The following is a 21,210-nucleotide window of genomic DNA, read 5'->3' on the forward strand; positions in this document are numbered from 1 at the left end:
GTGTGTGTGTGTGTGTGTGTGTGTGTGTGTGTGTTGGGTTTGTAAGAACATGACCATGTACGTAGAGAACATGGGTCAACTTCAGGTGTTATTTTTCAGGACGTGTTTACCTTGTTATTTGAGAGAGATCTCTCATTAGGGCCTCACTGGTTAGACTAAACTGGTAAGCAAGCACACCCCAGTGATCCCTGCATTGGTGCCTCCCTATCATTGGGATCACAGGTGTGTACCACCACACCTGGCTTTTTCTATGGTGCTCGGGATCAATTTGACCTTTAAGACAAACCAAGAAATCATCAGTCCGTTACAGTACTTAGAACATTTGTTATTCTAACAGGGATGTGGAAGACCCAGAGTACAAACCTGCCCCAGCCATCTTTAAAGATGATATAGAGGTATGTTTTGGATCACATTTTTAAAACCTCAATATTAAGTATTCCTTGTAAATAAGTGATCAATTTAAGTTGACATACATCACAAATAATCATTGAAGATTGCCTGACATCCTCTTCTAGCCAAGATGAAGGCTGGCTTGGACATGTATATATAATGCAGTTTGCCCATATTTTACACTTCTTAGAACTAAGAAATACAGCATCTTGGGGAAAAAAAAACAGAGAACTGAATAAAAGTCAATACTAAGGTAAATAGCAAGAGATAGAAATTATCCCTCCATGAAAAGGACTACAGTACAGGATAGAGCCTACTGGGATCCTAGTTAGTGTTAATAATTACTGCTAACAGTGGAATTTCAGTAATGAGAGATTGGCTTATAAAGAGGGAAACAAAGATGTGAGCAGCAGATCAGAGGAGGATGTAGGGCCAATGAGATGGCTCAGCATGAGTGGTACTTACTGCCAACTTGAATGACTGAGACCTCAATGTCAGAGAGAACGAACCTCCCTCAAATTTTCCTGTGGCCTACACATGTATACCATAGTTGGCATGCACCCATACATGCACATACTAATAAATAAAATAATACACAAGTAAATGTAAAAAAATTAAGAGAGAGGGAATCTACCATTCATTAGTACTCAGAGCCCCCAAGGAAGATTCCCATCCCAGTGTGGACTAAAATCCAGACTATACATGGCTACTCATTAGATGGCCAATGAGTTACTGTTCTCCCACACAGGAGTACTAGAAATCTCCCTGGATGTGCTAGATATATGCTTTCTCCAGATGCCAAGGAAACTTTTCTCAAGAAAAGTCTTAATATAGACATTCTTTAAAAAAGCCTTTCTGGGTAGAAGTTGATAGGAAATGCAGCTTCTGTAGCAGGAGCTGGGCTCTGGAAGAACCTGTGGTGGAGCTGTGCAGTAAAGGACTTCCCCAGTAGTAGGAAGTGTAAGTTCTGCCTTTTTTCCTATAGTATCTGTCTAGTTCATTCTCCTGACAAACTTTAACATCATATTGACGATCAGAGGAAAAATAAAAGTTGAGAGACAGGATAGCATGCTAGTACCCTCCATCTGCCTAGCAGACATTCCAAATGGAACGAATGGCTATCATACAGAAGGAGCACTGTGTGAAGTGGATGTCAGTTGAAAAGACATGAATCCTTGGGATTAGTAAAGTGAAATCTATATCCTGATCAAACTGTAGATGCTTCAAGGTAAAGGCAACCAGAGCAGAAAAGGCTTGCCTGCAGTCAGGAGTTGCCATGCTTCTAACTGCATGCAGCATGTTCAACACAGTGGAAATGAGTGACTTTTGGAATCACCTGCAGAAGCCCCAATCTAAGACAGTGCCGGGATGCCCAGTTGAAATGAAAAGTTGAATCTACATACAAATAGTCCAAGCTAAAGGAGAGATTTGCAGTCTGGCAACTAGGACAGTGAGTATGTGTATCTTGAGGTGATGCACAGAATGTGAAAAGTAGCTCACCAGCAGCTCAGGACGAAAAGGAGGTCAGAGGAGGAGAAACCCATTCTGAAGGATTCATAGAAAAGGAAGTCATTTTAGTAAGTAGTGACTGATTTTAAAGTGTCAGAGGAGACAGAGGAATGTTAATTGTGAGAACTAAGCCAAGAAGCCAAGTTGTGTTTTGATTTTTGCTAAGTGGATTGTTATAAAATTCTTTTGTCAGCTGAGGGTATAGTGTTAGCTCAGGTTGTAAAAAAAAAAAAAATGTGTTGAAAGAGAGGTCTCTATTATAAAGAAGTTTCCCTCTTTTTTTCATCTTGACTCAGTTATTTTGTGATAAATGTCTGTCTTTTTTTAAAGGATGATGTTTCCTCACCTGGAGATCTTGTCATAGCAGATGGGGGTAGGTTGCACTTTTTCACTTAGTATAATTTCACATCCTCATAAACTAAGAGATCAACAAATCACAGTTTTGAATTTCTAATTTGTGTGAGTAGTATTGAATACTGTTGTGCTTGTTATAGAAACTGTTAGTTGATTGGGAATTTAATAGTACTGTTAGTTTTTACAAATCCTTAGCTCTGAATCCTTAGACTAGACACTTTGACTGTGGCATGCTTATTAAACTTATATATAAGATTAAATCATTAAATATTAATACTATAATAATACATTTAATTTGTTAGTTTCATGTGTACATTATTACTCAGTCTCTACAAAGGTAGCTGAGCAAGGTCTGCTTTCACTGTTATTTTGTTTTATTTTTGGTGTCTCGATAGGTTTTTGGGGTTTTTTTGTGGGGGGGGTGGTATTGTTTGAGTTCATGGAGAGGGTCTCATGTAGCCAAGACTGGCCTTGAACTCCTCATCTTCCCAGTAGGATTATAGGTGTGTGACACCAGGCCCAACATTCCTTTTACCAGTTTCTGATACTAAAACAAGAAACACATTGTTGCTGAAGTCCACTCATCCCCATTTGGTACTCAGAAGAACAGTGTGCCTTACCCTCTGAATAGCACAGCTAGGCCAGGGAAGCTGTCCAGTTTGCATGAACATAGCTTATGTTACATATAATTATAGTACTACACCTTATAAATAGATTTGGCACTTTGTTTTGTTTTGTTAGTGCTAAGGATCAAATCCCAAGCCTTACAACTAGGGATGCTGTAAGTGATCTACCACTGAGCTACATGACCAGCTCTAGGTCTTGAATGAATTAAAATTTAAAAAACAGTATCATTGTCATGGTGATTTTTTTTTTTAATTGTTTTGGTTGGGACATTGCAAGGGTTGGTTAGGGGATAGACAGGATCTCTTATAGCCCAGGCTGACTTTGAACTTACTGCATAACTGAAGATGATACTGAGTATCAAATCTTCCCAGGTGCTGGGATTGCACATAAATTTCATCACTCCTAGTTTGATGCAGTGCTGGGGATAGAACCCGGAACATTATGCATTTTAGGCTGTAATGGTACTATTTCACCAGGACCGCCAGCCCACAGATAATGACTCACTAACTATGAAAGCTTGGCCTTAGCTTAGGCTTGTTCCTAACAGTTCTTAAAACTTGTACTTCTTCATCCACGTTCTCCCACAAGGCTCATTACTTCATCTCCAGATGCTTCTGCATCTGGCTGGCAACTCAGCCTTTGTTCTTCCCAGGGTTTTCTCTCTGCTTGGAAGTCCCACCTAGACTCTCCTCGTTCAGCTTTTTACTATACGAGTCAGAGCAGTCCATCTTCACATGGTGTACAAATATCCCACAACACTAGGCAAGGAATCTTCCAGCTGAGCTACATTCCAAGTCTTCATAGTGAATTTGTAAAATGTGTACATAAATACAGAATTTTTCTACCTAATGGCTTTAAAAACTGCTTTGATTATAAATTGATATAAATTCAATTAAAAAATTTCATATTCACTTGGCTTACAATGTTCAGCATCCCGTTGATTTCTTTTTGGCTTTTTTCTTTTTAAAATTTATTTATTTTTATTTTATGCTCATTGGTGTTTTGCCTGCCTGTGTGTCTATGTGAGGGTGTCGTAACCTCTGGACTGGAGTTACAGACAGTCTTGAGCTGCCAATTGGGTACTGGAAATTGAACTCAGGTCCTCTGGAAGAACAGCAAGTGCTCTTAACCACTGAGCCATCTTTCCATCCTCCATTGTTTGTTTGGGTTTTGTTTTTTTGTTGTTGTTGTTGGGTTTTTTGTTTGTTTGTTTGTTTGTTTGAAACAGAGTTTCTCTGTGTTGAGTTTCTCTGGCTGTCCTAGAACTCACTTTTATAGACCAGGCTGGCCTCTAATTCACAGAGATCACCCTGCCTCTGCCTCCCAAATACTGGGATTAAAGGCATGTGCTACCACTGTCCCACTGTTTGGCTTTTAATTTATTTAAGGCATTGAATATTTGCAAGACAGTATGACTTTTAGACCTGGAATTCCAAGAGTTGTGTTTTCTGTGCAAGAAAAATTCTATTCAAACAGGTAACATCGTGGCTCCACTTCTGTCATATTCTACTTTCTTTGAGCAATTCTTAAAGTTTATTATAATGCTTTTTTGTTGTTGTTTTTGTTTTTTTCAAGATATGGTTTCTCTGTGAAGTTTTGGTGCCTTTTCTGGATCTCGTTCTGTAGACAAGGCTGGCCTTGAACTCACAGAGATCCACCTGGCTCTGCCTCTCGATTGCTGGGATTAAAGGCGTGCACCACCATCACCTGGCTGTAATGTTTTTTAAAACTATAAACTTTTTTTTTCTTTTGATTCAGGATCTCACTTTGTGGCCCTGGATGTCCTGAAACTCACTCTGTAGACCAGGCTGGCCTCAAATTCAGGCATCTGACTGTCTCTGCCTCCTGAGTGCTAGGATTAAAGGTGCCCAGCAACTCTTTTTTTTTTTTTTTTTTTAATGATGTAAGATTTGGTTGGTTTACTTCACATAATCAGATTAAAGGAAAAATTATAAGTATAAAGTTTTCAACGTTTGTGAGTTTCGTCCAATATCTGCTTAGGTTTTATTGTTATTGATACTAGTTTCTTTAACTATAGATGGTCAGTTGATGGAAGGGGATAAAGTGTATTGGCCGACTCCATCAGCTCTGACTACGCGGTTGAGACGGCTCATCACTGCATACCAGCGAACTAATAAAAACAGATACATCCAGCAAATACAGCCAAGTTTCTCAGTGCCTACCAGTGTAATGCAGCCTGTTTATGAAGAAGCCACTCTTAACCCTAAGATGGCAGCCAAGATAGAAAGACAGCAGAGGTAAGACAAGAGCACTAAGTTTAATATACAGTGTGTACAAATTGGTTCATTCTGAAGATTATGAAGTTGTTGGATTATCATTCTAATTTGCCAAAGCAAAAAATTTACATACATATATGTTTATACTCATACATTTGCATATGCAGAATTATGAAAAACCTAGCAAAGATTCTTATCTTATATGTACACAGCACATAGTTCATATTAGTCTTGTCATTTTTACTAACATTGAAAAATTTAAGAAATGAAGGCATAGATAAAATTTATTCTTAGAATTTTAAATTATCAATAGATCCAAAGATTAAATTATATTAAATAAAGCTTTGTCTATTTTATTTTACATTAAAGCATTTATAAAATTTAAAAATGGGAGCTGGAGAAATGGCTGAGTTTAAGAGCACTGGCTGATCTTCCAGAGATCCTGAGATTTGATGCCCTCTACATGCCGGAATACTGTATAAATAATAAATAAATAAATCTTTTTTATTTAAAAATGGATAAAAAACAAAGCTACCTCTACTTTATAAAAGTGTAAAGTGTTGGAACTATTGTTGTTGAGGAGAAAACATTGTAAGAGATGCTATGATAGGGAGATTGCTGTGGTGGCACAGGCCTTTAATTCCAGCACTCTGGAGGCTGAGGCAAGTGGATCTCTGTGAATTTGAGTGAGTTCCAGGACATCGAGGGCTATATAGAGAGACCCTGTCTCCAAACAAAACAAAACAAGACAGGGAAGAATCTCAACCACAAGTTCTAACTTCTTTTCCTAAAATACGTTTTCAAGATTTATTATTCATTTATTTTTATCTGTATGAGTAGTTTGTCTATATGTACGTTCCCGAGGAGGTCAGAAGGAGGATTTGGATGCCCTGGATCTAGGATTACAAATGGTTTTGAGCTTTCATATGGATCCAGGGAGCCATTCTCTAAACTGCTGAGCCATCACTGCAGCCCCATGAAACTTGGAAAATAAATAAATAAATATTTGTGTGCATGTGTGTGCTCATGTGGAGACTGGTGTCAACCTAGGCTCCTGTTCCTCAGGACACTGTCTACCTTGTATTGAGTCTAGCTTTAGCCAGGAAGCCCCAGACATCCACACATCCCTGTTTTTCTTTCTTTTTTGTTTTTCTTATTTTTGTTATTTTAATTATGTATATGTATGTGGAGTTGGGTATATGTACATGAATGCAAGTGCCCACAGAGGACAGAGGTGTCAGTTTCCACTGGAGCTGAGGTTACAGGCAGTGTAAGTCACCTGATGTGGGTGCTGGGAATCGAACTCAGGTCCTCAGGAAGTGCAGTAATGTGTTCTTAACCACTGAGCCATCTCCATTTCTGTCTTTCTAATGCAAGTAATATGAGCCTGCACCACTTCACCGAGGTTTTTTTAACATGGGTTCTAGGGATCAAACTCAGGCCCTGTGCTTGTAAGCTAAGCGCTTTGTTTGCTGATCTATCTCACGAGCCCCAAAAGCTTTAACTTCTTAAATATGATAAAAATAAATGGAAAAGAACAGAGTCTATCAGTAACCAGGACTCTTTGTTAAATCTGGGTCCTTGAATTTTCTCTGTTAAGGCTCTGTTATTTTGTTGAATTTGCAGCACGTTCATCTGAGAATGATGTGGATGTGGAACCCAGTATGTTAGCTACCCACGTTGAAATGACAGAGTCCTCGTAGCCAGCAGGGTTACGCAGCAGTCAGCCCTGCAGTGTCTGAAAACAGGGTCAGGTTTTAGGATTGTTCACTCTTACCGTTCTGATCTGATTAGGTAGTTCTTCTCCTTTGTGAGCTGTGGCTTGCACTCTAAAATAGGTGGGAAAGCAAAAGTAGCCTTGCTCATGTGGCTGGCAGCTGGTGTCAGCTTAGAGCTCATTCTAAGGAGGGCTCTTCCAAGTGGCTAAGGCTGATGCTGCACATTATTATTGTTGTTGTTGTTGTTTTCTTCATCATCATCATCTTCTATAATTTTTAGATGATTTGAAAAATAATAGGAGTTCATTATAGATGTCTCTTTAAAATACAGAAAATAGGACTGGAGAGATTGCTCAGTGGTTAAGAGCTTTGTGAGCCATGGGTTGTCTGTCACTCCAGCTCCAAGTGATCTGATAGCTCTAACCTCCTTCTCCTTTCGCGCGCGCACACACACACACACACACACACACACACACACACACACAAATAAGTAATAATTTAAAATTTTTTAAATGGTTTTAAAATACAGAAAACTAAAGAAACACAAATACATAATTACTGTTCACATTTGGTCATATTACTTCTCTTAGCCTGCTTTCATGAAATCAAATGCATCCCCATTAGGAAATGTATGATCTTTTGTTTCACCATGAATGTGCAATTACACTTGATTCAAGCTTTCTTACCCCAAAGAGAATGAAACACTTGTGTTTGAGGAAGGTGAAATTGTGGTGTAGAAAGAATGTGTGTCTTAGAAATGATTAAAGTTGAGTTCTCATCGTATTTCAAATTTTCTGTCTTCTTTACTCAAAACTACTCTCCAGGAATTCTCCAAGTTATAAAAGCATTTATCAAAATGTTCAATTTTGGCCTGGTGTGGCGACACTCTCCTTTAATCCCTGCACTTGGGAGGCAGAGTAGGTGGATCTCTGTGAGTTTGAGGCCAGCCTGGTCTATACAATGAGTTCCAGGTTAGCCAGGAGAACATAGAGAGACCTCATAAAAAATGTTGGGTTTTGTGCGTGTGTGTGTGTGTGTGTGTGTGTGTGTGTGTGTGTGTGTGTGTACACAAATGTGTGTGTATAGAAGCCAGAGGTTCATGTTGGTTGTCTTCCTCAGTCCTTCTGGCCTTACATATTTCTCACTTGAACCTAGAGCTCGCCTTTTGTCTAGTATGGGTAACCAGTTTGCTCCAAGTGTTCTGATCTCCGGGTCCTGAGCATTGTAATTACAGCATCCGGACTATACAGCAAGCACTTCACACACTGAAAGTTTCAGTAGCTGTTTAACTGCCTGTTGCACAGAAATTCTGTAATTTCAGAACCACTCCTCTATCAGCAGCTACTAAGTTGCTTTCTTTTTTACTGTTGTGTACAGCACCTCATTGAAAGTCATGCACATATTTTTAATTCTATCTCAATAGCTAAACAATGATTATAGTTTATAAATAAGACTCATCTTTGAAAAATGTGAGATAAGCTCTGTTGGCAAGGTTTATAATAAACTGTTGATTGACTTAGGTATAGAGGTTACAGATTTCTTAAAGTCTATTCTCATCAGTTACAAAATGTCATTCTCCCGAACCTTCCTGTGGTCAAAACTGTCAAAGAATCAGCCTAAACTAGACTTAAGAGAAAAGAAGCAGATTCCATCTCTACAGATAAAGAATTATAGTCACTGTTACTGTACTCTGTCCCCTCCCTGTAGTTTGTTAGAGGTGTATTAATTTTCCTAAAACAATAGAATTTTTTATGACTTTTGATGACTTATTTTGCATAGGTATAAAATGTTATGTTGTGAAGTCTAAGTTCAAAGGTACCTATAATTAGGGTTTTCTTGTTTTTAAGGAGTTATTATTTTTTAAAGATTTTCTTGTTATTAATTTTGTGGGTATATAAATATGAATGCCTTAAGAAGCGAGAGGTGTTGATCCCCTTGGAGCTAGAGTAAAGGCATTTATGAGCCAGCTAATGGGTCCTGGGAGTCAAACTTGAGTCCTCTGGAAATGTAGTGTGTGCTCTTAACCACTATGCCATCTGTACAGACCCTGTTACTTTTTTTTTTTTTTTTTTTTTAATGTGTATGGGTGTTTTACCTGCATGTATGTCTATGCACACCATGAATGCAGTGCACATTTAGGCCTGAAGAGGGCATCAAATCCTCTGGAATTGGAGTTACAGATGATTGTGCATCAAGTATATGATGTGAATGGAAGCTGTGTTCTCTATGAAAGTCGTTGGTGCTTTTCACAGTTGAGCCGTCTCTCCAGCCCTCTTCTTTTATGTTTTACTTTGCATTTCTAACTCTACTACACTTTCCTCAGTTGAGAATGCCCTGATTAGTTTTAGTCCCCCAATTTATGTTGTCTCTTACCTGAAATGTCCTTCTTCTCTTCCACTAGTCTGTAACACAGCCCATCTCTTGGAGATAAGCACATGGTCCGTGTGGTTTGTTTTTTCAGGTTAGATCATAGCATTTTCTTCTTTTCCTATGACCATAGAGCACTTACTGTGCCATTACCAGGATAGTACACAAGATATTATTGTGACATATATTTTTCTAGATCTTGTTCTATGTTGCAATGTTTGTGATGATGATCGCTGTCATTTTTATTGCTTATTTGTGTCCTGAATAATGTTTTAACACACCCTTCATTTTCCAGTATGTTCTTTGCACCCATCTATAATTCATGACTTAATTGGTTTCTCAGGCTGTATTTTGTAGCTAACATTAAGCTTTCAATATAAGTTGTATTTTGTTGTCAATCTGGAGTACTTATCAGCCCGCTGACACCCTCGCCATGCCCCGAAGTGCAGAATACTCCTTCTTTTGCTTACACTGTGCCTCTCCCTCCATGAAGATTGTAGCCTTGTCTCTTACTCTCCAATGTGCCACTCACCTGTGATGCATTTATGGCTCTTTTTACATTACTGTGTATGGTGGTGGTGGTGGTGGTGGTATGGATACATACTCGTGTGTAGGCATCAGAGAACTGTTTGCAAGAGTCTTTTCTCACTTTCTACCATCTGTGTCCTAGGGATCAAACTCAGACCAGCATACTTAACAGTAAGCGTTGTTTTGTCCACTGAGCCATCTTGCTGGCACATTGATGCTTTTCTCAATGGATACTTCTATCTTCTCTGCCCTCCTGAAATTCTTTCTTTATAATTCACGCAATAATAAATAGTATTTCATATTGCAGATGTGTCTATAAATACTTTGTCATTTTATTTAAGAATAGGGTCATATAATTTGTCTTCCATGTATGTTTTCTTTTTGGGTAAATATGTACAAGCAATGTCTGGAGGAGCAGAACAGTATATATCAATTGAGTTATGAATGGATAAGTCAACTAGAATTTTAAAATTATTTTCAAGGCTAAAATCTGGATTTCACCCTGTAAAGTATTAGGTACTACAAATGTTTTAAGTCTGTGTTACAGTCGTTATTTTCACCATTAATAAATATTTTAGTGATGTGTATATTTTTTTTCTTAATCTGGTTCAATATAGATGGACAAGGAGAGAAGAAGCTGACTTTTATAGAGTTGTGTCTACATTTGGAGTAGTTTTTGACCCTGACAGAGGCCAATTTGATTGGACAAAATTCAGAGCTATGGCTAGGCTCCATAAGAAAACTGATAACAGTTTGGAGAAGTATTTGTATTCGTTCATGTCCATGTGTCGGAGGGTATGTCGTCTTCCTTCAAAAGAAGGTATGTATGGGGTTTTCCCTGTATAAATCAAAGAAACAAACTTATCAATATTTAGAAATTTCTAAGGTTTTAGAACTATAAATTATGCTGAAAGACCCTTTTCCCTGAACCTGTTTCTATAATGAGATAAAGAGACTAAAGATACACACCAAATTTTAACCAAGTAACTTGTTTAATCCTAGCACAACATAGGCAGAGGCAGATGGATTTCTGAGTTCAAGGCCAACATGGTCTACACAGTAAATTCCAGGCCAGCCAGAGCTACATAGAAAGGTCCTGTCTCAAACAAAAACAAACGAAACAAAAATAAATGAATAACTTGTGCTGTGTCAAGAAAACACTGTTTCCTTGTAGTCATTCACTACCTCTGGCTCTTACCATCTTTCCAGTCCCTCTCAGTGGTAATAGCACACACAAGACCTATGCAATCTCAAGACCAGACCCCAACATGGAGAGGAAATGGGCAGGATGTCCCATCCCTAGCTAAGGAGCTTTGGACAATTTAGAGTTTTCTTTAAGGATGTAACCCCTGATAGGTCTTCCATGTGCCAGTGACTGGCACACATATAAGAGCATAAGGGCAGTACAAACTGTATGTGATGGCCTTTAGAAAAAACAGGATACAAAATTGAATGGGTATGGAAGGAAGTGTAGATCTGGAAGAATTTTGAGTGCATATGATAACACGTTGTATGAAATTCTCAAAATGAATAAAAAATGGGAAAATAACATGTTTAACAATAGCTTTATGATAAGGAGAAGGGGAAATTTAAAGGATTTTGTAAACAGAAATAACATGTTTTGAGTCCCTCAAAAAAACTGTGAAAGGGATTATTTACCTAATAATTTGCAGAGAATAAGATCCGTGTTTTTAAATCACGTTAAAGAATTTTGGTAGGATCATCAGAAAAGATGACAAGTGAGCTAAGTGACTGCAGATAAGGTACTATTCTGGGATGATGTCTTCTGGGAAGCCCAGAGAAAGCACCTGTTGCCATTGTGTGAGCACTTCCTTTCAGCAGTAACTGTGCTGTGTGCAGGCCTCCTGTTCTATCATTTGTTTGTTGTGTTCATAGGAGCCCAATATGTGTGGGAATTGCTTTTCTTCTTTCACCAAGTGTGTTCATTGTTATTAAGCTCCTGTTATCAGGCTTGTTAACAAGCACTCTTACCCACTGAGCTATCTTGCCAACCCCTCATTTATTGCTGTCATCACTCTGTGTGTGTGTGTGTGTGTGTGTGTGTGTGTGTGTGTGTGTGTGTGTGTGTGTTTTGTTTTATTTTGAGACAGGCTTTCACTGTGTAGCCTTGGATGGCCTGGAACTTACTTTATAGACCTTGAACTCCTGGAGACCCATCTGCCTCTGCCTCCCAGGTACAGGGATTGAAGGCATATATCCACCCTACCCCACCCGCCATACTTTTTTGTTTTTTCAGACAGGGTTTCTCTGTGTAACAGTCTTGACTGTCTTGGAACTTGCTCTGTAGACCAGGCTGGCCTCAAACTCACAGAGATCAGCCTGCCTCTGCCTCTCAAGTGCTGGGATTAAAGGCATGTGCCACCACCATCTGGCTCAGCCCTCCATTCTTTATTGATTATGATTGCTAACTGCCAAATCCAATAGTCATTTATTTGTTTCACAGTAAAATCCTAAGTAGCTTACTAAAACTCCTGAAAATTCCACATAGGTTTCTGTTTTTACTTTTATTTCCTAACAGATTTATTGTCAATTTGGCAATTAATGTAGCAAATCTCTTGATTACCCATTGTCAGGAAATTCAGGGTAGTTTCAGTCTTCTTTACTTCTATGGCTAACACAGTGTAAGTACTAAATAAATAGTTATTACTCTCTGTTGTTCAAGAAATAATGACAAGGAAAACAAATTGCACATATTCAGTACAGATACAGTTTAGCCTCCTAGATATGCTAGCTGAGTCCTTAGGTACAGACTAATTGAATTTTACCAGGTTTTTTTTTTTTTAAACACATGTACATTTTAGGGGTTTGATGCTTGTTTTTAGACAGGGTCTTACTATGTAGCCTGGCTGGCCTTGAACCGACTTGCATTCCAGACTTTTCTTGACTCAGTCCTCCTACCGATTCTCCCAGGGCCAGGATTATAGACATTACTACCATACTTGGTCCCTACTGATGTCCGTTTGTTTTCTAGGACACCTATGTGTTACTTGAGTGTTCCTGTTGTTCCTCATCATAATATAGACCTTAATATCTTTGAAAGTATCATCTGTCATTTGGGTTTTCATATCATTGGATTGAGTGTGTTCATTTTGGCAAGAGTACCACAAAACAATGTTGTGTCACTCTCTTTTCTTACTTTTTTTGAAGTGAAGCAAAGTCTTAATTTATAGACCATGCCAGCCTCCATCTCACAGAGATCCTCCTACCTCTGCCTCTCCAGTGCTGGGATTAAAGCTGTGTGTCACCACGCCCACTTTGTTGTGTCTTTTGTATAATGTGTTAATAGTGTCATGAGGTATGTGCTGTCAGAACAAAACTCATTTGAATCATTTGGTCAAGGTAATTTCTGATGTATTTTTTTCTACTTTATCTTTTCCCATGTACGTAACAAATAACTTGGAGTCTCACAAATCCTGTTTCTGCTCAGACTTTCAAAAATCTATTGGTGGGCTGGAAAGATGAGTCAATGGTGGAGAGCACTGGCTGCTCTTGCAGAGGACTTGGGTTTGATGTCCAGCAGCCACATGGCAGCCAACAATTGTCAGTAACTCCAGTTTCAGGAAATCTGCCTCTTCAGCCTCCTATGGCAACAAGAACGCACATGGCTGCACATATGTGCATGCAGGCAAAAAAATCCACACACATAAAATAAAAATACATAACCAAGAACATGAACCTATTGGTTTTATTTAGTACCTGCTATATACCCAGTCTTGTGTGCAATAGTTTTCTGTGTAGTCCCCTGCAGGGAAGAGTGTTTCTTCATCTGGACTCGTTTATAGGATGTGACCTACAAACTATAAGCCCAACACTTTATTTTATTATTGTTATTATAAACCCAACAATTTTGCTCAAATTTATTTACTTTTATTTATTTGTTTGTTTGCTTTTGGTCCCTCAAGACAGGGACTCTGTGTAGCCCTATAGGTTGATTCCTGCATTATTGTAATAAGACATTTTAAAAAGTGATTTCCAAGAGCCATTAACCTGATTCACAAAGATAGGACTTCATCAAAACAAATGTACTGTCAGCTAATGCTGAAGCTGAACTCCCTGTCCCGGTAACTTGTGTGATGTTTGAATGACAGATGATGTTTCCCTCAAACGTTAAACAATCCCATTGTTGCTGGGCATGGTGGCACACACAGGAGGCAGAGGCAGGTGGAGTTTGAGTTTGAGGCTAGCCTAGTCTACATAGTGAGTTCCAGGACAGCCAGGGCTATGTACAGAGATCCTATCTCAGAAAAACAAACAAAATTTCTTTGTAACCTAAGTTACTTTACACATTATGAGATATGCCAGTTTACATTTGTTTATTGGATATCACTGAACCGTTGAAGTTGTGTTTATAAGTAAGTTTAGAGAATTTTTTTTCTTTTTCTTTTTCCTTTTTTTTCTTTTTCGTTGTAGCTTTTCAAAACAGTGTTTCTCTGTGTAGCCCTGGCTGTCCCAGAACTCTGTAGACCAGGCTGGCCTGGAACTCACAGAGACCCGCCTGCCTCTGCCTCCAGGGGATTAAAGACATGTGCCACCATTGCCAGGCAAGAATTTTTCAAAAGTAAATTTTTCTTTATGGTACCATACTTCTGAAACAATCATATATTAATTAGTCTTTTAAAAAATATAGATATTTTATGTTTCATGAGTTTAGTAATTTTAAAAACAATTTACATTTTTTAAAATAATTTGCAATTCTGGAAATTGTAATGATATTGTATAGAGGTATATTTTTTTAAAGTTACCTTATGTTAAATCTCCCATAAACCTTTTTTAGTTAATTTTTGGTCCTTGTTTCAATATAGAATTGGTGGATCCAAATATTTTTATCCAACCAATCACAGAAGAGCGTGCTTCTAGGACTTTATATCGAATTGAACTTCTCAGAAAGGTGCGGGAACAAGCCCTTCGACACCCACAGTTGTTTGAACGCTTGAAGCTGTGTCATCCAAACCCAGACTTACCTGTCTGGTGGGAGTGTGGCCCTCATGACAGGGATTTGCTTATTGGTGCTGCCAAACATGGAGTAAGCCGGACAGACTATCACATTCTGCGAGATCCAGAACTCTCCTTTATGGCAGCTCAAAGGAACTACAGTCAGAGTAAGGTGGCTCATTCAAGGACTTCTACCCCACTTTTGCAGCAATACCAAGTAGCACTTTCTGCTTCTCCTCTTACCTCTTTGCCTAGGCTGCTAGATGCTAAAGGCACTCTTGTAGAGGATATGAAAGTTAAAAATGAAAACCTTAAGGATGAGCCCCAGTCTTCTGAAGAAGAGTCTATGTCTTCTGTGGAAACAAGGACACGAGTTCAGTCTGAGCCTGGAAGTCCAAAGAATGGTGTGTTACCACAGGCTACTGGAGACCAGAAGTCTGGTGGGAAAAGTGAAACAGACAGACGCATGGTTGCAGCCAGAACAGAACCCCTAACTCCAAACCCAGCTTCTAAGAAACAGAGAGTCCACAAAAGAGGATCAGAATCCAGTTCTGATTCTGACTCTGATTCTGAGCGCTCCTCATGTTCTTCCAGGTCCTCCTCCTCCTCCTCTTCCTCCTCTTGCTCACACTCTCGATCAGGCTGTAGTTCTTCTTCATCCTCATCGTGTTCTTCAGCATCTTCTTCCTCTTCCTCTTCCTCTTCCTCCTCCTCCTCCTCATCATCATCTGAAGAAAGTGACAGTGAAGAGGAAGTCCAAAAGCGAGGTACATGTGTAATTTTGTTATTTTATGACAGCTTTTCAAATGAAAATGTGTAAAGCTTGATTTAAATAACTGAAGCATGCTTAAAGTTGTAAGCTCAAATTTTTATGCTTATAAATTTTCTTAGAAAAGCATGATTAAGGAAACTAGAGTTAGTTACATAATCCCTATTCAGTATTCAAGGCATTGCTAAATAGACAGGGGAGTTTGACGTTTTATATAATAGCTTGCATCCTTTGTGGTTGTCTTAAAATTTGCTGTTTTCCCCAGAAGAAGTTCATTAATGAACACATAAAGGATGTTTATAGCAACTACCAGCAGTCTTAGATTAAATGGACAAACAAGAGTAGCATAGTCCGGCCTTGGCACCTACAGTCAGTGGAAGAATGCACTCTTGGGAGAGTAGTGCCAGCTGGTCCTTTTCTTTGGGTATCTGCAGTAAGCCAACAGATCAGGTACAGGGAAATGAGTAGTCATCAAGCTTTTTCAGGAACCTTCTGGCTTAAAGAGCCTCATCTTCCACTGGAGTCAGAGTTCTTTAGGCATAACTTTCCATGTTGTTACAAGGAGCGTGTCCATGTCTAAGAGTTACCTCTTCAGAGAATTGTGGAGTATTTAAGAGATCACATAAACCTGTGAAAGTATGCATAAAATTGTTTTATGTGGATTGTAAACGGTGATTGTAATTGTTCTCATTAGGAGGTGCCCCTCATGTGAAAGCCTATGATGAAGAAAGTGTTGCATCACTGAGCACTACCCAGGATGAGACCCAGGATAGTTTCCAGGCAAACAATGGAACACCAGAGTCTGCCTACCTATTACAAGGTGGATATATGCTGGCAGCCTCATATTGGCCAAAGGTAAAAAAAAAAAAATTGTTTTTGACATAGGTAATTTTTAATCCTTCTGACTAGCTTTGATGGTAGACATTCTTTTGTTTTGTCTTGTCTTGTCTTTTCTTTTTTTTTTAGACCAGGTCTGGCTATATGGCGTCATACTCCCAGATATATGCCTATGTTTGCCTCTGCCTCCCAAGTCCTGGAATTAAATGTGTGCACCACCTAATCTTGCCTAATGGCAGATACTTTTATGTGAAAAAAAATTGTAATTTTATGATGATTTTTTTGCATCAAAAGTATAAATTATTACTGCCTATTAAATGAGTTATACTTACATGTATATACTTCTCAGTGTAACTTTAGAATGTTTAAAATAATGGGCAGTGAATGCCTTTTGTAGTTGTAACCTACCAAAAGGTTTGTTTTAAGATAGGTACACTCAGTAGTAAAAGCAGCTACAACTGGATGAGTTTAATTCCTAAAGACTAGTACAGGATATCTTTAGGAATGAGGTTGGGAAGTGAGAAATGGAAGAGTGTGTTCTCTTTCTATTTTATTTATTTATTCTTTTTGTTGTTGCTGTAGTTGTTGTAGTTGTTGTTGTTGTTGAGACAGGGTTTCTCTGTGTAGCTTTGATGCCTGTCCTGGATCTTGCTCTGTAGATCAGGTTGGCCTCGAACTCACAGAGATCCGCCTGCTTCTGCCTCCTGAGCTCTGGGATTAATGGTGTGTGCCACCACCACCCGGCTCCTCTTTCTATATTTCTAAATTGCTTTTTTTCTCTTTAAATAATGAACCACTGTATTACATTTGTTATTACAAAGAAAAAAGAGAGCTGTGGCCGAATAAACCTTTCCCAACTGCTGGTATCGAATAGCCAGTCAGAGGCTTAATATTGATTACAGACTGTTTGGTCTATGGCTCAGGCTTCTTGTTAGCTAGCTCTTTCATCTTAAATTAACCCATTTCAATTAATCTATCTATTGCCATGTGGCTGTGGCATTACCAGTCTGTTGGCATGTTGCTCCTTGGGTGGCAGGCAGTGTCTCTCCTGACTCTGCCCTCCTTCCTGTCTCTCTGCTTGGATTTCCCACCTGGCTATGTCCTCTCTTGCCTTAGGCCAGAGTAGCTTCTTTATTAACCAATGGTAGCAACACATATTCACAGCATATAGAAAGACTATCCCACGGCAGAGGGCTAGGAATGTAGCTCCGCTAATGGAGTGTGTGCCTGACATGCACAGAGCCTCAGGTTTAACTGGGCACTGTGGCATACATCTATATTACATTTCTATAATTCTAGTAATTGTGGGGTGGAGATAAGAGGATCAGAAGTTCAGGGTCATCCTTGGGCTATATTGAGTGTGTTCAAGGCCAGACTTTGTTGTAGGAATAAAATATTATAATAATAAAAATGTCTTTGTGGAATAATGCTCTTGAGCTTCAACCAAAAGGAATTTGTACTTGAATAATTTACAGAATTATAATACATATGAGAATATATATGTATACTACACACATTGTTATACCTGGTTTAAGTCATCAAAGCTCTTAGATTATTTGATCTCCAAAGATCTGGCCTAATTACTAAAAGAATGCCTTGATGTTACCTGCTTTTCTAGGATCGGGTAATGATCAACCGCTTGGACAGTATTTGTCAAACAGTTCTGAAAGGGAAGTGGCCTTCAGCTAGAAGAAGTTATGATGCTAACACGGTGGCGTCTTTCTATACCACAAAACTGCTGGATAGCCCAGGAGCAGCTACAGAATACAGCGAGCCCAGTGTCCCTACTCCCCCAGCTGTTGCTGTCAAAGAAGAACATGACCAGTCAACACAGATGTCAAAGGTGAAGAAGCATGTACGCGAAAAGGAGTTTACAGTGACAATCAAAGACGTATGTGTATTTTTATTGCCCTAGGGCCTGGTTGCGATTGCGGTGTGCAGCATGCTTTTCCTGCAGATGGCTGCCTGCTCTCACTCTTCCTTCCTTCACATACTTGTTCCTGGTATCTGGATTGTTTCTCTTCTGATATCTAGGTTGTTCAAGCTGAGTATCCCATTAAAGGGCTAATCATTAAATATGTTTCTCTCCTGACTATAGTTCTGCTGAGCAAGATGTTTTTTAAAAAATGTGACAATTTCCATTCTGGTCTTTTTATATAATATTTATGTGGTATATCAGTGTACTTTCTCTCTTAAACATTTATCATGCCCCATTATTAGTAATGATTATTTTAATATGATCATTGAAACAGTTATTTGGTATCTAAAATATGGGTGAGATTTAGTTTGGAGGTTACATATGTAACCCTAGCACCTTAAAGTCTGAGTAAGGAGCAAAGAGAAATTGAGGGCAACTTGAGGGCACACAGTAAGACTATATTTCATACAGAAAAAAATGCATATGTGTATATATGTATGTGTGGTGATGTCCTCTAATAATGTCATGAATAGTAAGTACACCTAGAGATGTCTGCCTGAAGCTGGAAATGTTACAGTTATCATGTACTTCTCACATGAAAAACTTTGGTTTGTATTCATTATAGAAATGAGTAATGTGTTTTTCTTTTTCTTTTTTTTTTTTTTTTTTTGAGTTGAGGATCGAACCCAGGGCCTTGGTGCTTGCTAGGCAAGCACTCTACCACTGAGCTAAATCCTCAACCATAATGTGTTTTTCTTGTATTGATTTATAAACAGGAAAATCTCAGTAGTATGTCAGGGATTTTGCCTTCACTCTTTCGAAGTAAAATATTGTTCTTGATATCCTACAGTAAGGTTTGCTTTAACTTTCTTGTCTTAATAATGGTTTTGGTTTGTTTGTTTGTTTGTTTTAATAGGAAAGTGGTTTGAAGTTGACATTTCAGAAGCAGGGGCATGCCCAGAAAAGACCATTTGATGGTGAAGATGGTGCCCTGGGCCAGCAGCAGTACCTTACTCGTCTTCGAGAGCTCCAGAGTGCTTCAGAGACGAGCCTTGTTAATTTTCCAAAATCTATGCCAGCATCAGGTAAATATGCAAATAGTAACTTTTTATTAATGAGATATTCCCTTCCATTTCCAAATCTTCTTTTATAGACTTTCGAAATAAAAATTAATATTTTTCTTTAGTGTTGGGGACCTCTTTTAACATTTATAGTCAGCATAACATTGAATCTTATTAATTCCTAGAACGTGTATATATGATGCCCACACTGGAGTTCAAACTTGGGACTTCATGTATGCTTAGTCACTTCACCACTGAACTTCACCACCAGCCCAGCTGGAACTTGAACATTTTGAATCATAGCAGTTTGGTTTGAGAAGTTTCAGTATTTGGATAGAGATACCATTTTTTTGTTTTTGTTTTTTTGTTTTTTTTTGTTTTTTTCAAGTAGATTTTAACAAATAAAAGTTAAGAGTAGCAGTTGGGTAATGGTGGTGCACACCTTTAATCAGCACATGGGAGGCCGAGCCAGGCGAATCTCTCTGAGTTTGAGGCCAGCCTGGGCTACAGAGTGAGTTCCAGGAAAGGTACAAAGCTACACAGAGAAACCCTGTCCTAAAAAAAACAAAACAAAAATAAACAAACAAAAAAGCATTTTGGTAAGATAGTATATTTGTGCTTCAAACAATGATTTAAGTCACATGGTAATGTTGGTGGTAGAAGACTATGTCTGCATGGCAAATCATAGCATTTTGAAACAATTAGCATCCCTAATCCTCACCCTTCTAACCTTGTGGCAACTTGAATCAGCACATTTACTGAACACATCACTTATGTCATGTGCTGCATGCTCTGTGAACAAGGAAGAATGCATTGGATAGGCTTGAGAGATGGTTCAGTAGTTAAGAGCACTTGTTCTTGCAGAGGACCTGGCTCACAACCATCTGTTTCTGCACCCTCTTCTGACATGCAAATAAATAGTTCACACACATACATACAGGAAAAGCAACATACCCTAAAATCAAAATGAATAACTAAGAATGTATTAAATGCACTCAACACTGTTTTTATCTTGTTTAGCCTGCTTCTACCTGTGTTCTTCTTAAGCTGTCAACAATTATGAATGATGTTTAAGATCAGTTGAGTTTCAAGGTTGTTCATCACCTATACTTACCCCAGAAATACTAGTTTTAATTAAAGAAAATAAATGAGTTGGATTTTCTTTCTTTTTTTTTTTTCTTTTTTTTTTTTTTTTCGATTTTATTTATTTATTACATATATAGTGTTCTGCCTGCATGTATGTCTGCAAGCCAGAAGAGGGCACCAGATCTCATTACAGATGGCTGTGAGCCACCATGTGGTTGCTGGGAATTGAACTCAGGACCTCTGGAAGAGCATTCAGTGCTCTTAACCTCTGAGCCATCTCTCCAGCCCTGAATTGTCTTTATACCTTCATTTCAGAAGGCCAAGGACTCTACTTTAGTAGGAATTAAGTCTGGTTGCCATGTAATACTTGGAAGCATATAAAAACTGTTACTGTGCATGAGTGTAGTGTGCAGGACTCCTACAGTTGGGGAATTGACTGCTGTTTTCAGTTGATGCTATTTCACCTTTTAAATTGTGGACTAGTTTAGCTTCATGGGCATCAGTTTGGTCTCCTGTGGATCCATTAACCATTTGGGATCATTTTCTAGGTGTCACACAAGTCAGACTTGCACTTGAAGGACTGAGGCTATAACTTGGTAGATAAAGCATTTGCCATATAAGGTGAAGATCAGGCTATGGACCCTTGGCACCTCATAAAAGCTAGGCAGGTGTGGTTGTCCACCTGTAATCCCAGTGCTTGTTCACCAGCAACAGGGGATCCTGGGAGCAAGGTGACTAGCTAGACTAGCCAAATCAGTGAGCTCTGGACCCAATGAGAAACTCGGACTCATTAAATAAAGTGGGGAGCAATTGAGGAAGACATCCAATGACAGCTCTAGCCTATACATACACACAC

The 21,210-nt window shown here is 38.7% G+C and overlaps 1 protein-coding gene across 11 annotated transcripts in view; it reads left to right on the forward strand.

Annotated features, from left to right (window-relative positions):
* Positions 1–21,210, forward strand: part of Chd9 (chromodomain helicase DNA binding protein 9) — a 185,841-nt gene that overhangs the window by 147,980 nt on the left and 16,651 nt on the right. For 7 of the 11 annotated variants that reach the window (XM_036188234.1, XM_036188233.1, XM_036188236.1 and 4 more), the window contains 8 exons: positions 338–395; positions 2,230–2,272; positions 4,919–5,138; positions 10,348–10,550; positions 14,554–15,450; positions 16,147–16,307; positions 17,908–18,180; positions 19,124–19,292. In XM_036188234.1, the coding sequence (XP_036044127.1) occupies positions 338–395; positions 2,230–2,272; positions 4,919–5,138; positions 10,348–10,550; positions 14,554–15,450; positions 16,147–16,307; positions 17,908–18,180; positions 19,124–19,292 (2,024 nt within the window). The remainder of the gene's footprint in view (positions 1–337; positions 396–2,229; positions 2,273–4,918; positions 5,139–10,347; positions 10,551–14,553; positions 15,451–16,146; positions 16,308–17,907; positions 18,181–19,123; positions 19,293–21,210) is intronic. The other 4 variants (XM_036188237.1, XM_036188239.1, XM_036188241.1 and 1 more) reach the window with 1 other exon arrangement.

The sequence above is a fragment of the Onychomys torridus genome, chromosome 5 (assembly GCF_903995425.1).
Source record: "Onychomys torridus chromosome 5, mOncTor1.1, whole genome shotgun sequence".
Lineage (NCBI taxonomy): Eukaryota > Metazoa > Chordata > Mammalia > Rodentia > Cricetidae > Onychomys > Onychomys torridus.